This window comes from Neophocaena asiaeorientalis, unplaced genomic scaffold (genome assembly GCF_003031525.2).
Source record: "Neophocaena asiaeorientalis asiaeorientalis breed wild unplaced genomic scaffold, Neophocaena_asiaeorientalis_V1.1 scaffold74, whole genome shotgun sequence".
NCBI classification, from domain to species: domain Eukaryota; kingdom Metazoa; phylum Chordata; class Mammalia; order Artiodactyla; family Phocoenidae; genus Neophocaena; species Neophocaena asiaeorientalis.
In genome coordinates this window covers 282571-300779 of record NW_020172183.1, presented here as the reverse complement: position 1 = coordinate 300779, position 18209 = coordinate 282571, and the positions used below count along the sequence as shown (strand labels likewise).

The 18209-nt window shown below is 35.7% G+C and overlaps 1 protein-coding gene across 1 annotated transcript in view; it reads left to right on the top strand.

Moving 5' to 3' along the window:
* The window catches only part of CNBD1 (cyclic nucleotide binding domain containing 1), a gene marked incomplete at its 3' end in the record, with an annotated part of 326834 nt that overhangs the window by 31959 nt on the left and 276666 nt on the right, over positions 1–18209 (top strand). Inside the window, 2 exon segments of the mRNA XM_024761443.1 lie at positions 6745–6754; positions 10468–10571. Of these exon segments, the coding sequence (XP_024617211.1) occupies positions 6745–6754; positions 10468–10571 (114 nt within the window).

Here is an 18209-nt window from a genome sequence, read left to right as displayed (position 1 = left end):
AACCAAAAACACAAAAAAAAAAAAAAAAAAATTAAAAAAAAAAAAAAAAAAAAAAAACCCAGAAGGACTGGGTTCAAGGAGCTTCTGAGTTGGTGAACACATGGAGGTGCTGGGATAGTGATGCCTGGAGAATGTATGGAAGCTCTGAACACATTCCCACATAATTTACCCTGTGAATCTCTTTTTTCAAGATGTCCATCTGTATCCTTTATCATATCCTTTTGTAATAAACTGGTAAAAAAAAAAAAAAAAAAAAAAAACCCAGAAGGACTGGGTTCAAGGAGCTTCTGAGTTGGTGAACACATGGAGGTGCTGGGATAGTGATGCCTGGAGAATGTATGGAAGCTCTGAACACATTCCCACATAATTTACCCTGTGAATCTCTTTTTTCAAGATGTCCATCTGTATCCTTTATCATATCCTTTTGTAATAAACTGGTAAACATAACTAAATAAACAGTTTTCCTGAATTCTCTAAGCCACTGTAACAAATTAATCAAACCTGAGTAGAGGATTGTGGGAACCTACATTTGCTTTGATAGTTTTCTAATGTTATTTCTTTGATATATTTAGGTTAATATATTTTACTATCATTTCTTTGCTCAAGACTATCCAATGACTATTCACCACATAAAAGATAAAGTCAAATCCACTTAGCTAGCAAACAGACACCTCAAACTTTACAAATCTACAACATAAATTTTGATTTTTTTTTTTCACCTATTAACCTTCTGTATCCACATTTTAATAAATGGCAACCGTGCAAATTCAAGGTCAAGCCCCAAATCTTGGAGTCATCAGAGCCTGCTATCTTTCTCTTTTATACCTCGTATCTAACCTGAAAGATACCCTGATAGCTCTACCTTCAAAATATATCCAGAATCTAACCATTTCTTACCACCTCCACTAACACCATCCTGATCCAGAGCACCAGTGCTCTTGCCTGGATTACTGCAGTAGCCTATTGATTGGTTTTCTTGCTCCATCCCTTGTCCTTTTACAGTCTGTAGCTGGCACAGTAGCCAGATGAATCTTGTTAAAATATACACCAGAACACTATTTGCTCAGAATATCCTAATGGTTTCCATATCACTCAAGGTAAGAGCTAAGAACTTCACTGTGGCCTGTAAGGTCATACATGATCACATCCTACTGCATCTCTGACCACTTCTTCTAGACAAGACTGTCTTGCTTATTTTGCTCTAGCCATAGTTGTCTCCATGCTCTGCTCCTATCACACCAAGTATGGTCCTGCCTCAAGGCCTTCACACTTGTGCTTTCTATCTGGAATGCTCTTTCTTCAGATGTCTACTCTCCTTTATCCCTTACATCCATCAGGTCTCTGCATTCTGTGACCAGCCTATATGAAACAGATACTCTTAGTACTTATTATCCCCTGATTTTTGCTTTCATTTCTTAATAGTATGTCTGACATATAGCTACAAATTTATTTTTATTGTTCCTCTCTCTACATTGAAAACTTCATGAGGACAAAACATTTTTTATTTGCTGATGTATTCCCAGTGATTATAATGGTATCTGACACATTATTGGTGCACATTAAATATTTTTTGAATAAATCTCCTTTATCTGTCATTTGAAGTCCTCTAGAATCTGGGACAATCAATATATTCTTATTACTATTTGCTGACGTGAATTTTACTCCTGAGTAAATGTCCCCTAAACCCCCACCCTTCTTTACCAATTCCTTTATTCTGATAAACTTATTAATCTCCCCTATACCAAGTTTAATTTTATTTATTTTTCAAGGTTCAGATTGTCTTGCAGCAAACTTCATAGCCTTTTATTCCCTATACATCTGTTCCAAAAAGACTTTAAGCTGAGAGTCTGAAAGAATTCACCTTCTAGCTCTTGCTCTGCCACTAAATGTGATTGAGGTTATTAGAATATCAGTTAAACCCTCAGGGCTTAGTTTTCTCATTTGCAAAAGGAAAGATATAAATTTGATTTGACATAAAAAACTTTTAGTCTTATTACTGTATAAAGCTGAAGCTATATTTTCATCCACACTTTTATCTTAGTGAATGGCAAGATTATCTACCCAGCTGTACAAGCCAGAAACTGTTAAATTGTAGAATCTTCCCTCCATATTAGACACACATTGGATAAGTCAGTTGTAATCACATTACTTACAAGAGCTTTTGTAATGGGATAATTTTTACATCTCCAGCCTTGTCTCCCAGTGACTCTTCCTTTCCTCCCAGCCATGACATGACTGGTAGTTTCTTGACTATACCTGCACCATGTTATTGAGGACTTTGTACTTTGGCTCATACTGATTTTTCTGTCTGAAATACCATCCTCCCATTCATCCCCACCTACCAATAAATAGGTAAACTAATCTTCATGTTCAACCTGAAATCTCCTTCTCCAAGAAGAGTTGTCTTCTCCATTTCCACTTGACTCTGTATTGTTTTCTATCAGAGCACTCCTGATAATTTCTTATGTATTTGTTTAAAGTCTCTTCCCCTCTATTTTAACATAGGCAGCTCCTTGAAGGCTGTTTTCATTAGATTAGGGTAACTGCCAGTATGATGTAACAATAAAACTAAAAAATGCTGTGGTTTAAGTAAAAGGTTTTTCATCCTTAGTTTGAAAGTGGCGCTCTGGTTGTATGTAGAAGTTCTACTGCATGAAATCATTCAAGGATGTGTGTTGGCCTCATCTTGGTGTTTTGATATCAGCTTGTCATTTTCTTTTCAATATAGGTGAAGAGGCCACTGCCACATCTAGTTTCCACTTCATGGAAAGGAAAAATATGAAGTCAAGGAAAGCAATTTCCTATTTGACAAAAGAGGCAGAATTTCTAGAATTACTTCTTACATTCTGCTGGCAAGAACTTTCTCTTAGGCTAATTTCAGTTTAAAGGAGGCTGGGAAATATAGTCTTTAGCTGGGCAGCCATGTGTTTGGGAAGAAGTGGAGAGTGAATTTGGGTGGGGTCAACTAGTAGTCTGTCAATCCAAACAGAAATCCTATCTTATTAGTCTTTCTATTACTAGAGACTAGAATACCCTAGGGGCTCCATAAATGTTTTTAATTAATAAAAGAATAAATATTTTATAATTCTTTTCTCTGTTTTGCACCTTCTTATTTCTCTATGAAGCATTTGGGAATATCTAAATACATGTTTTCAAGTTTATTAGTTTCTTATACACCTGTCTCTAATCTCTCATTCACTGAGTTTTTTTATTATTAATTTGTATTGAAGTATAGTTGCTTTAAAATGTTATATTAGTTTCTGCTGTACAGCAAGTGAATCAGCTATATGTATACATATATCCCCTCTTTTTTTGATTTTCCTTCCCATTTAGATCACCACAGAACATTGAGTAGAGTTTCCTGTGCTATACAGTAGGCTCTTATTAGTTATCTATTTTATACATAGTAGTGATTATATATCAAGCCCAATCTCCCAGTTCATTTCACTCCCTTCTCCCCCTTGGTATCCATACATTTGTTCTCTAAGTCTGTGTCTCTATTTCTGCTTTGCAAATAGGTTCATCTGTACCATTTTTCTAGATTCCATATAAAAGCGATATACAATATTTGTTTTTCTCTTTCTGACTTACTTCACTCTGTGTGACAGTCTCCAGCTCCATTCATGTCTCTGCAAACGGCACAGTTTTGTTCCTTATGGCTAAGTAATATTCCATTGTACATATATACCACATCTTCTTTATCCATTCCTCTGTTGATGGTCATTTAGGTTGCCTCCATGTCCTGGCTATTGTAAATAGTGCTACAATGAACACTGGGGTGCATGTATCTTTTTGAATGATGGTTTTCTCAGGGTATATGCCCAGTAGTGACACTGCTGGGTCATATGGTAGTTCTATTTTTAGTTTTTTAAGGAACCTCCATACTGTTCTCCATAATGGCTGTATCAATTTACATTCCCACCAACAGTGTAGGAGGGTTCCCTTTTCTCCACACCCTCTCCAGCATTTACTGTTTGTAGATTTTTTGATGATGGTCATTCTGACCGGTGTGTGGTGATACCTCATTGTAGTTTTGATTTGCATTTCTCTAATAATTAGTTATGTTGAGCATCTTTTCATGTGTTTGTTTGGCCATCTGGATGTCTTTTTGGAGAAATGTCTATTTAGGTCTTCCACCCATTTTTTGATTGGGTTGTTTGGTTTTTGATATTGAGCTGCATGAGCTGTTTGCATATTTTGGAGATTAATACATTGTCAGTTGCTTCATTTGCAAATATTTTCTGCCATTCTGATGGTGGTATTTTCATCTTGTTTATGGTTTCCTTTGCTGTGCAAAAGTTTTAAGTTTCATTAGGTCCCATTTTTTCATTATTTTAATTTTCATTACTCTAGGAGATGGGTCAAAAAAGATCTTGCTGTGATTTATGTCAAAGAGTGTTCTTCCTATGTTTTCCTCTAAGAGTTTTATAGTGTTTGGCCTTACATTTAGGTTTTTAAAGCATTTTGAGTTTATTTTTGTGTATGGTGTTAGTTTTATTCCTAAGTATTTTATTCTTTTGTTGCAATGGTAAATGGGACTGTTTCCTTAATTTCTCTTTCAGATTTTTCATCATTAGGGTAGAGGAATGCAAGAGATTTCTGTGTGTTAATTTTGTATCCTGCTACTTTACTAAATTCATTGATTAGCTCTAGTAGTTTTCTGGTAGCATCTTTAGGATTCTCTATGCATAGTATCATGTCATCTGCAAACAGTGACAGTTTTACTTCTTCTTTTCAAATTTGGATTCCTTTTATTACTTTTTCTTCTCTGATTGCCATGGTTAGCACTTCCAAAATGATGTTGAATAATAGTGATGAGAGTTGACATCCTTGTCTTTTTCCTGATCTTAGAGGAAATGGTTTCACTTTTCACCATTGAGAACAATGTTGGCTGTGGGTTTGTCATATATGGCATCTATTATGTTGCAGTAGTTTCCCTCTATGCTCATTTTCTGGAGAGTTTTTATCATAAATAGGTGTTGAAATTTGTCAAAAGCTTTTTCTGCATCTATTGAGATGATCATATGTTTTTATTCTTCAATTTGTTAATATGGTATATCACATTGATTTGCATATATTGAAGAATCCTTGCATCCCTGGGCTCAATCTCACTTGATCATGGTGTATGACCCTTTTAATGTGTTGTTGGATTCTGTTTGCTTGTATTTTGTTGAGGATTTTTGCACTTATGTTCATCGGTGATATTGGGCTGTAATTTTCTTTTTTTGTGATATGTTTGTCTGGTTTTGGTATCAGAGTGATAGTGGCCTCATAGAATGAGTTTGGGAGTGTTTCTCCCTCTGCTATATTTTGGAAGAGTTTGAGAAAGATAGGTGTTAGTGCTTCTCTAAGTGTTTGATAGAATTTGCCTGTGAAGCCATCTGGTCCTGGGCTTTTGTTTGTTGTAAGATTTTTAATCACAGTTTCAATTTCATTACTTGTGATTAGTCTATTCATATTTTTTATTTCTTCCTGGTTTCATCTTGGAAGGTTATACCTTTCTAAGAATTTGTCCATTTCTTCCAGGTTGTCCATTTTATTGGCATAGAGTTGCTTGTAGTAGTCTCTTAAGATCCTTTGTCTTTCTGTGCTGTCAGTTGTAACTTCTTTTTCTTTTCTAATTTCATTGCTGTGAGTCCTCTCCCTTTTTGTTCTTGAGTCTGGCTAAAGCTTTATCAATTTTGTTTATCTTCTCAAAGAACCAGCTTTTAGTTTCATTGATCTTTGGTATTGTTTTCTTAGTTTCTATTTCATTTATTTCTGATCTGATCTTTATGATTTCTTTCCTTCCGCTAACTTTGGGTTTTGTTTGTTCTTCTTTCTCTAGTTGCTTTAGGTGTAAGTTTAGTTTGTTTATTTGAGATTTTTCTTGTTTCTTGGGGTAAGATAACATTGCTATAAACTTCCCTCTTAGAAGTGCTTTTGCCATTTCCCATATGTTTTGGGTCATTGTGTTTTCATTGTCATTTTTTTCTAAGTATTTTAAAATGTTTGATCTCCATCTCGCTTTCTCATCTTCTGGGACCCCTAGAAAGCAAATATTGATATGCTTAATGTTATCACAGAGATCGCTTAAATTGTTTTCATTAAAAAATTCTTTTTGCTTTTCTTATTGGGTGATTTCCATTATTCTATCTCCGGATCATTTATGTGTTCTTCTGTATAACTTTGTCTGCTATTCAGCCCTTTCAGTGTATTTTTTAATTTCAGCTATTGAATTCTTTATTTCTGATTGGGTCTTTTTTATATTTTCTAGTTTGTTGTTAACATTTTCACTGGGTACATGTATTTTTTCCCCCCTAATTCAGTCACCATTTTTATTACCAATGCTTTGAATTCTTTGCTGGTGAATTGTTTACTTCTGTTTCATTATTTATTTTTTCAAGAGTTTTCTCTTGCTCTTTCAGTTGAGACCAGTTCCTCTGCCTTTTCATTTTGCTTAACTTTCTCTGTCTCTATATATTTAGGTGAAATGGTTAACTATTGTTGTCTTGAAGTTTTGTTGTTATGTGGAAGCACCCCTTTACAGACTGCATGTACCCGGTGCCTTTGGTAGGCGAGCTGTATTTACATGGATGCAATTCACAGTTTTCCTTACCGTGTGCTAGCAGCTATCACTTTAGTAGGGGGTGGGGCTGGAGATGGAGGCACTAGAGCTGCAGTGGGTTGTGAGGTGGGACATTCTGTCTGCTCAGTTGCCATCTTCACCCAATTGGGATGGCATCTGATCCCAAGTTGCTGGAGCAGAAGCCTTGTGGGTCACGCTCCAGCTGTCTCTGTTCCATTTAAGTGTGTGTTTTCCCCTCTCTCAGCATTGGAGTCCTTGCTCCAGAGGAGGTAGTGTTGAAGCAGGAGATGTTTGTGTTGGCCTCAGACAGAAGTTCGAGCTGCCTCTGATATGCTGCCTGTGCAGGCACACATAATTGTTTCCCTTGCTACACCCAGATGCAGCCTCAGGTGCAAGTCCCCTTTGTCCTTCACAGCCAATCACTGCTTTCAGCCTCCACCCCCACCCTGTTGTGGGCCCATACCACAGGCCAAGCAGGTCCCATGTAGGCTCTCAGTATATACTGGGAGGTGAGTTGTGAGCCACTGTCAGAGATCTGGGCTGCATCTAATGCACTGCTTTAGTAAGCACCAACAATGGTCACTGCCACCCAACCTAGGCTCTTCTCCAGTACCAGGTTACCTCTGTCTCCTATGGTCAGATCTTTCCCTACTTGTGCCACACTGTGACACGGAGTGAGCAGGGCCGAGTGTTTGCTCAACTAGGGTGCACGCCAATGTGCTCTTCCTCACGAGTAGAGTCCAGGCTTCCCACAGCTCTCCCTTTAGTCCCAGCAGTCCTCCAACCAGGCAAGAGGGCTCATATCTCCCATGTAGGACCTCTGGACTGAAGTGCCCAGTCTGTGTCTCTCACTCCCCAGGGTGGTGTCCCCCGTGTTATCTCCCTTTTCCTCTGAGTCCTCTCCCAGGGGCACAGTCCTGACCTGATCAATTTTTTTCCCTTCCTACCTGATTATGTGTGTATCTTATAGTCTTGGTTGTACAGGATTCCTTCTGCCAGTTTCTAGTTTTCAGTGAGGATTGTTCTTCATATAGTTGTATTTTTGATGTGTTTCAATGGGGAGGTAAGCTCCACATCTTCTTACTCCACAATCTTGATTGATTTCCTCAAGCTATAGGTTTTGCATGCACTTCTTCATCTGCTTGAAGAAGTTGGAGTTTTTTCCTTGTAGGTAAATTTCCTTGCAGATATACTTCAGTGAAGTGGCAAATTTTGTTCATAGACAGTGTTTACTCATAGCATGGGAATTTATGAAATTATCTTCTGGACCACATTCAAATTGTCAAATAGTTATTTGGATCCATGATCTACTCTCCAACCCTCCTATAATTCTGAATCTTTCTTTGTCCTTAGCTTTCTAATTACATTTATTTCATGTTTCTTTGAATCTACTTCTCTTATCCACATTTAAGGGCATCCATTTACAAATTTCACATGGTTTTAAACAAAATGTATTCCTACTAAACACATAGGACTATATGTTTCTGTTTTGACAAGAGACTCAGAAATAGGAGTAGACTGCCAAATTACATTTTGTGATATAGAACATCCATCAGAGCATTATAGGGCAGTTAGGGCCTCGTTCTGAAAATTAGCTCTAGCATTTGACTTTTCCATTTCAACCTTCCACCTCTTTCACTTCTTGGGCACATTAATTTGGAGACATAAATTATAAACACCAGGTACATGTATACTAGCCACCACATCTTGAAAATTCTCAAGGGTTAGATAAAGCAGACATCTCAGTCATACACATAGAAAAGGACAAGAGTGAAGGTTTTAGCATTTTGGTGTAGGCTTCTTAGCCACTCCAAAGATGATTTATCTAGATTACAGATTGGATTAAGGTTCCAAGTCTTGTAGCATGGGCTCCATGTAGAAAATTTTTTTAAATCACACGTTTGTACTTCTTTGAGCCTCAGTTTTGTTACCTATAAAATGGAGACAATAGAAGTATCAGATAATATAGTTGTGTAAGGATTAAATACCTGATACCTGTAAACTGCCTAGAATAATGCCTGGCACACAGTAAGAACTAACATGTTTTATTATTTACAGGGGTGGTATATCTAAAAAGTTAAGAGGATGGGTTTAGAAGTCAATTCAGTTTTCATATGTACTCTTTGTTCTCCATTTCCTAGTAATATGAATTAAGCAAATTATTGTTTGTAGTTTATTTATGTGTAAAATGGGAATTAAAGAATATCAGCCTCTTCAGGTTATATAACTATGCAATGAGACAAAAACAATGTAAAAACCTTAGCACAATGTTTGTCATATAAGAAGTACTAGATTTATAACAGGTAGACCTGTAAAACAGATGATTGTAAAATCTGAGTTCCAAATAGAAAAAAATGAAAGAAGAAAGATCTTGAGAAATCTTCCAGTTATTTCAGTGGTTGGAATTTTTAAAAAATAGTAGATCCTTGGTCTATTCTATAGTGTGAGATAGTAGGAATGAACATTTCTAATGTCATATTAAATCACATTCACATTGCATTATTTGAATCAATTAAGTTAAATTAAATTAAATAGGATTCTTAAAGTATATAGTATTTGTTTTGTGTAAAGAATTAACATGGGGGCTTCCCTGGTGGCGCAGTGGTTGGGAATCTGCCTGCCAATGCAGGGGACATGGGTTCGAGCCCTGGTCTGGGAAGATCCCACATGCCACGGAGCAACTAAGCCCGTGAGCCACAACTACTGAGCCTGCGCATCTGGAGCCTGTGCTCCGCAACTGGAGAGGCTGCAACAGTGAGAGGCCCGCGCACTGCGATGAAGAGTGGCCCCTGCTCGCTGCAACTGGAGAAAGCCCTCGCACAGAAACGAAGACCCAACACGACCCAAAATAAATAAATAAATTAAAAAAAAAAAAAAAAAGAATTAACATGGTGTTATATGAACTCTGGCCAAGAGAAAAAAGCTGTTATAAATATTTTAAGGTGTTATTATTTACATTGACAATGAAATAAGAAAAGCCTTCTTGAGGATTTTTATATTCATTGCCATGAGGCAAATACTGACTAAGATTTAAGCATGATTATTTTTGATAATTATTGATATAAGCTGTCAAGATGAATGTTCAACATTTTAAGAAGCTGACCAGCTTTTCATGGTGGTTGTCAATTGAAAATTGAACAGGGCAGATTTTCCAGAAACAAATGTCATTACTTGACACTGAATGTCAATTTGCTAGATTCCAGTGGATCTTGTTATTTACATTTTTAAATATTCTAAGTGTATTGAAGCCTAACTGCAAATAAGAATCACTTGGAGGCTGATAGTTAAAATAGAGAAGCCTACCCAGACTCAACCTTTGGAGCTCTTGCTTCATCAGGAAAAGGATCAGAAATCTGTACTTAAAAAAACATCCCAGATGATTCCATTGATCTGGATTTGGGAAATGCTGAACTTTTGGTCTAAGACATTTTTATTCTGGTCCTAAAATAATGCATGAGACTCATAAGTCATTGTAAAGAGTCAGATAAATATACTTTTCAATAATGTATATGTAAACTCTATGTGAATCATTTTGGGGGAATTTTAATTATGTGGTATATTTTATACAAGAGCTTTAATAAATTACAGAAAAAAACTTTAAGAAGACAACTTAAAAATTAAATTTTTGACAATTGACATTGTCCTGAATTTGATATTCTTAAAATATTTCTCACTGAAACACACTATAGACAATTTTTATAGTGGATATTTTTAAAGCATAAAATGTTTATGTTTCATATTTCTGTCATTTTCTTTTTAGACTAAATAGTATAGAATTAAGTTGTATATATTGAGTTAAAAATCTTTGCCTCAGAAGCTATTTTCTTATGATGCTTATAATGCAATTTCTCTCTCTCTGTCTCTCTCTCTTGTCTCTCTGTCTCTGTCTTTTAAGCCAGACCAATATCCTATCAGCACACAATATATTTATGAAGCAATATCCTAAAATATTCTTGCAGAATAAAACCAGACTGCCTAAACTTTTCAAAGAGGAAGGAAAAAGGTAATGATGTTTTCTTTTAAAAACAAGGTTGTATGTGTGTGCATGTGTGTGTGCGCTCACACACGTGTGTGCATGAAGAACAAATGGAACTCTAACACTGAAAGTGTTTGGTCAGTTCCCAGTATTGCATGTTAAGGATCAGCCAAGGAACTACAAAGCTACAGTAATCAAGACAGTATGGTACTGCACAAAAACAGAAATATAGATCAATGGAATGGGATAGAAAGCCCAGAGATAAACCCACACATATATGGTCACCTTATCTTTGATAATGGTGGCAAGAATATACAGTGGAGAAAAGACAGCCTCTTCAATAAGTGATGCTGGGAAAACTGGACAGCTACATGTGAAAGAATGAAGTTAGAACACTCCTTAACACCATACACAAAAATAAACTCAAAATGGATTAAAAACCTAAATGTAAGGCCAAACACTATAAAACTCTTAGAGGAAAACATAGGTAGAACACTCTATGACATAAATCACAGCAAGATCCTTTTTGACACATCTCCTAGAGAAATGGAAATAAAAACAAAAATAAACAAATGGGACCTAATGAAACTTAAAAGGTTTTGCACAACAAAGGAAGCCATAAGCAAGACAAAAAGACAACCCTCAGAATGAGATAAAATATTTGCAAATGAAGCAACTGACAAAGGATTAATCTCAAAGATTTACAAGCAACACATGCAGCTCAATAGCAAATAAACAAACAACCCAATCCAAAATGGGCAGAAGACCTAAACAGACATTTCTCCAAAGAAATTATACAGACTGCCAACAAACACATGAAAGAATGCTCAACATCATTAATCGTTAGAGAAATGCAATCAAAACTACAATGAGATATCATCTCACACCAGTCAGAATGGCCATCAAAAAATCCACAAACAATAAATGCTGGAGAGGGTGTGGAGAAAAGGGAGTCCTCTTGCACTGTTGGTGGGAATGTAAATTGATACAGCCACTATGGGGAACAATATGGAGGCTCCTTAAAAAACTAAAAATAGAACTACTGTATGACCCAGCAATCCCATTACTGAGTATATACCCTGAGAAAACCATAATTCAAAAAGAGTCATGTACCAAAATGTTCATTGCAGCTCTATTTACAATAACCAGGACATAGAAGCAACCTAAGTGTCCATCAGCAGATGAATGAATAAAGAATATGTGGCATATATATACAATGGAATATTACTCAGCCATAAAAAGAAACAAAATTGAGTTATTTGTAGTGAGGTGGAGGGACCTAGAGTCTGTTATACAGAGTGAAGTAAGTCAGAAAGAGAAAAACAAATACCGTATGCTAACACATATATATGGAATCTATAAAAACAAAAAATGGTCATGAAGAACCTAGGGGCAAGACAGGAATAAAGGTGCAGACCTACTAGAGAATGGACTTGAGGATATGGGGAGGGGGAAGGGTAAGCTGGGACAAAGTGAGAGTGGCATGGACATATATACACTGCCAAATGTAAAGTAGATAGCTAGTGGAAAGCAGCTGCATAGCAGAAGGAGATCAGCTCGGTGCTTTGTGACCACCTAGAGGGGTGGGATAGGGAGGGTGAGAGGGAGGGAGACACAAGAGGGAAGAGATATGGGGACATATGTATATGTATAACTGATTCACTTTATTATAAAGCAGAAACGAACACTCCATTGTAAAGCAATTATCCTCCAATAAAGATGTTAAAAAAAAAAAAAAGGATCAGCCAAGGAAATAGAGATTGGTAGGGAAGGTTCAATTCATACAATCATTTTGGAGGCATTTTAATTATGTGGTATGGTAACTGGTACTAATTAATAAATGTAGTTCCCTGAGTTTTGTCACTAACGTAAATAAACAACTAGCCCTATATAATAAACATAATAAGATAAAATACTATTAGGAGTGAAAAAGGTAACATAATAAATGATGCAGAGAAAACTAAGAAAATTATAAATTATGATAGAATACTTTATATAACTTAGAAATAATCTAGATATTGTTAGTTCATTTTCTAAAAAATATGTACTACTGTATTCAAGAAGATAGAAATAAAAAATAACTATGTATAAATAGAAGTTGTAAAAAGTACTCTTCAAAAATATTTTTTGAAGCTAAAAGAACAAAAGCAAAAATTAAAAACCCATAGTCCAAGTGATATCACTATAAGTTTTATATCAAGAAAAGGTATTTTCTCTGCAACTTAATGTCCTTGGAGTATAGAAAATGAAAAATAGGTTGTATATTTGCCATGCCTGTATAACTCTGATGTAAAAATTTAACAAGAATAACATAAACAAGAAATAACAATTTTAGTTATGAGTATATAGGCATACATACAAAATAAAATATTAGCAAATGAAATAATGCAGTAGTCTATTAGCAAATTTGTACATTATGGTTAAGTTGGCTTCATCTCATGAGTACAAACTGGGTTCATTAGAAAAGCTATTATTAAAATTTTATAATATTAGTAGCTCAAGGAGGAACTATATGATGATATCTACAGATGATGAAAAGGCTTTTCATGTAATTCAGTATCTATGTCCCATAGTAAAAGCAAAATCATGCAGGTAAAAACGTAATGTGTGCAGTCATGTGACTGTTAAGAAATACAAAACATTTATATTTTTTCAGCCAGAAAAAAGCCTCTGCTCTAAAGTAGCAATAAAAATATCTTAAACTGAATGAAAATAAAATTACATAAAATATATCAAGAAATTGTAGATTTCCTCTAATCTTGGCTTACTCTGGTCCCTCATGTAATGTGATAAACCCATATATGCCCAGGTGGTGGAAATAGAGCTGCAGGAATTCAGAGAAACGTTTGGTAGAATAAAATTGATGAGGAAACATGAATCTTGGTAGACACTAAATGCATGCTCTATTAAAATTATTCTTCAACAACTTTTACCTCTTATCATTGTCATATTCAACACTCTATAATTCATTTAACTCAAATGTCATGTGACAGATACAATAGTGAGACTGAAGTATGGCACCTGCTTGGCTGTGGACAGCTGGCGAGAATGCCTGATACCAGCACATTTGCTAAATATTGAAGTAAGACAGTCGTGTGCAAGGAGAATAGAAGAAATGCTTCATACACCATTGGAGCTAACACTTCATTGTAAAGCAATTATACTCCAATAAAGATGTTAAAAAAAAAAAAAAAGAAAACCACTAGGAACAATGCTACACTAATGAAAATAAATGGAAGACCTGGCTGAGACATAGGGGAACATTTCTACATGAGCAAAAAATGTGAGTAAATGACAAGAATGAGACCAAGGACTGCTTGGAACTGTGATCATTACCTAAAATTTATTTTTTTGGTGGATCATCTAGACAGAAAGTGAACTTTTGGTATATTCACAGATACAGGAAATCAAATAGATACATTGTTTTAAAAAGAACACTGAATTTTGAACCAGAAGACTTGGATTTGAGTTTTTATTTCACCCAATAGCAGCAACATGACTTTGGAATTTTCTCTGAACATTGAATGTATTCAGTTTTTACTCAGAAAAAGAGGATAACATTATCCTACTTGAGAGTTATGAACTTAAAGAGCTTTTTAATTGTACTGTTTCACTGGTATCATGGACTATAGATGACAGTGTTATTTTATATAGATTTATGCCATCTCTCAAGAAGTTCTGCCTTTTTATTTAAACAGGTTAAGCAACAATCACCACCATTAAAAATTAATAAAAAATCATTACATTGCTTGCTTCAAAAGTGTTTTTAAACAATAAGAAAATAAGTAGACTTTTAATCAATACATTTTTACATCAGTTTATTTCCAGAGGAAAAGAAGTTTAAGGAAATGACAGTAACTGAAGAAACAAATAATATGAATCCACAGAACTGTGGAAACCTATGTAAAAGATACATTTATTAAAGGTGTGTTTTTTTAGGGGGATAGAAATTCAAATATTTTCAAGGAAGCCTGCATTCTTATTAATATCTTACTTGACTTTTATAAAAATTCCTATTTAATGTTATAGACATTTTAGGGAGACAGATGTAAGGAAGATAATATTTTGTATTCTCTTTTGATATATTGTCCTAATAATATGACCATTTCCATTCCTGAGCTCCATGCACGATCATGGTTTCAGAGAGAAGGGAAGGGTAAATACTACTTTGAGAAGCAGGAAGATATAAAATGTAGGCACTTGGGGGAAAGTAGTGATATAGAAACAGAGGAAGTTAGCTAAGCTCGAGAATTGTTGATCTTCATCTACTCCCATCCTTGGTATGAACCTCTCCATGGGGATATGAGTGTTGAAGAAACATCCAGATAGCTATTGAAGAAACTGCATCCTGTAAGGCAGTGACAAACAACTTGTACTGCACATTTGAGTCACCCGGAGAGTTTTTACAAAATACTGGTGCATGGTCTCATTCCAACCCAGACTTTTTAAATTGGAATCCCTGACTTGGAGCCAAAGTCTAAGTATTTATTTAAACAAATAGTCCTAGATGATGCTTGAAAATTATTATTACAGTAAGACCTAAATTGGGCTTCATTCAACATGAAATGAGAATAATAGCACAGCATTGATGGAGAAGATGCTGAGAGATAACCTGGAGCTAATGCCATTTGTTCCACTCGTCCTGTGTCTAGCATGTATGAGGTCCAGAAATTCCTGTGAACACTGGTGAGGAGACAGTGAAATGCTAATAGGACTGAAGGGTTGTAGGATCCTGGAGAGGAGAAGAGCTGGCTGCTGAGGTAGAAATCTGGATGCCCAAGGAAAAGGTAGTCAGCAAGAGCAAATGATGTTGCCAAAAAATACAGTCTTTCCTCAACAGATACCAATCTAGGGGCCTGCATAGATCTGCAGCCACTCTGCAACAGGAACATGATGATGATCAGCTGGCAGCTCACAGGGAAGAGGAGCTTCTCTCTCCAACAGTGGTCATATTAGCAACCTCAACCTCTCCCAACATACACCGATACCCAGTTCAGAAAGGAAATGGACTGGGAAGAAAATGGGCATGACTGAACCTTTATTTACTTGACAAAAAACAAAGTTATTTTAATCAAACTGTTTCAAATCAATGGGACAGACACTATATGATGACATTGGGGGAAGAGAATCTGCGAGCTTACGGGAAAGTCTTGGGTTCTTTATAAAAAATAAGCAAGTTGTCTTCTTTGTACATGGTAGGGTTTAAATAAAATTAAATCCCACTAATCTACTTAAGTATTAAAATACCAAAACTGTATCCATAAAAAGAGGAGCCAGAGGAAAATGTTCTTTAACAATGAGAAGCTGCGGGGGTTACTGTCTCTATAAACTATGTTATTCTAAATGATCACATCTCAGGATGGCAGGGTTATGACACATCTAACATGGAATCTGTCATAACTTTAATAGAAAAGCACTTGGAAATCTAATTAGGACATTGTAAAAATGAAATTTCATGGAGTAATGCTAGCAAAAATAACCTCATGTAAATAGATGTCTACATCATGTATCAATCGGGATGCAAGTAGAAACAACGAGATACACAATTATTAGACGGGCCAAAATCCAGAACACTGACAATGCCAAATACTGGCAAGAATGTGGAGCAACAAGAGCTCTCATTTATTGCTGGTAAAAATGCAAAGTGGTACAGCCAGTTTGGTGGTTTCTTACAAAACTCAACATACTCTTACCACATAATTCAGCAATCACATTCCTTGGCATTTACCCAAAGAAGTTGAAACTTATGTACACACAAAAACTGGCACACAAATATTTATAGCAACTTTATTCATAGTTGCCAAAACCTGGAAGCAATCAAGATGTCCTTCAGTAGGTGAATGGCTAAACCAACTGTGCTACATCAGACAATGAAATATTATTCAGTGTTAAAAAAAAAAGAGCCATCAAGCATGAAAGGACATAGTGGAAACTTAAATGCATATTACTAAATGAAAGAAGCCAACCTGAAAAGGACATACTGTGTAATTCCAACTGTATGACATTCTGGAAAGTGCAAAACTGTGGAGATAGTAAAAAGATTAGTGGTTTGGACTTTAGATTCTAAAGAGACTAGGATATCCCAGCTGCTTGAATTGAAGCTTAGAATTTCACTCCTAGATCTAAATGCAGTAGTAACAAGTGGCTTTGTTCTGGGTTAAAATGATGTGGAACTTTGTAATATGTATATTTTCTCAAACATTTTAAAACAATCATTTGGTATAGTATATATACTACCTAGATGGATTACAAATTCTCTCTAAAAGTGTAAGTGAAGAAAATGTTGGAAATTAGAGTTGAATATTTGGAGATAAAGAAACTGAAAACCTAGACAAATGGATTCTGAAAGACTGACTTAAAAACATCTTTCTGAAAAATTGATTTTTTGCTTGTGATTTTCTTCTGAGATTTTGGACTCTATTTTGTTCTCTAACATTGTCAAAATTACCCATGTGCAACAGCTTGGATCTGGCCTCAGGATAATCAACCATAGGTTATTTGGAAAATATGTATTTAACTTTAGAACAAATAGAACTATTCTTGCTATGATTGTAAAACCCATATTTTCACTGAAGTTCTGAGATCTATTGAATGAGATGTTCCCTGTATTTTTAAAAGTCAGAATTAGAACAATTCTGTTTCACTATTTTATTCTAAAAAGAAAAGTAAAATTTTACACACTCTGGAAAGAAACTTTATGAGACAGTCTTATTCATTTATTCATTTACTTAATATACTCTGAACAGTGATCATGTGCTGAGTATAGGTCAGTCAGGGTCTCTGTACTCAGAAGGTGCAGGTTGGTGGCACTGACAGGCCCTGAGTAAGAGGAGATGAATGAAGCATAACGGGTGTCAGAGGTGATTACAGGTTTGGGGGCTGGTTGCACTGAAAGTGCTTATACTAACCACAGATGGTGTCCTGGAAGGTCAGGGCAAGCATCCCTGAGGAAGGGATGTTTAAATTCAAGAATAAGTTAAGAGTTGGCTAGAAGAAGAAGGAAAAGAGTCTCTGAGACAGAGAGAACTGCATGTAATAGTCTTCACACTGTTGATTATCCAAGTGCTGGTGAAGCTATCTTAGCTGATCCTCTATTTGCCCAGTTTAGTAGTTGTCAACAGAAACCTGAAAACAGTATTTTCAAAACCTGTCCGTGATCTCCCCTATGGGCACCAAGATGAAAACGGTGGCTGGGAGGGATGCAGGAGGAGAAAGTAGGAAAGGAAGAAAGAAAGAAAGAAAGGAAGAAAGGAAGGAAGGAAGAAAGAAAGAAAGAAAGAAAGAAAGAAAGAGAGAGAGAGAGAAAGGAAAGAAATTAAGAAAGAAAGAAAGAAAGAAAGAAAGAAAGAAAGAAAGAAAGAAAGAAAAAAGGAAGAAAGAAAAGAAAGAAGAAAAGAGAAAGAAGGTAGAGAAAGAGAAAGAAAGGAAGGCAAGAAAGAGAGAGGAGAAAATGAGAAGAAGGAAAGAAGGAAAGAAAGAAGAAAGGAAGAAAGGGGAGAGAGAAATACAAGGGAGAAATGAAAGACTGTCATGCCAGTTCAGGAGCAATATTTTGACCTTTAGGAGAATTCTATGAAGGGAAAAGGAGGAAAGTTTATAGAAATCTAACTGGTTGCCTCAGCCATGCCCTGGTGTCATCATTTGTGGCCCAAATTAAAGACTTTA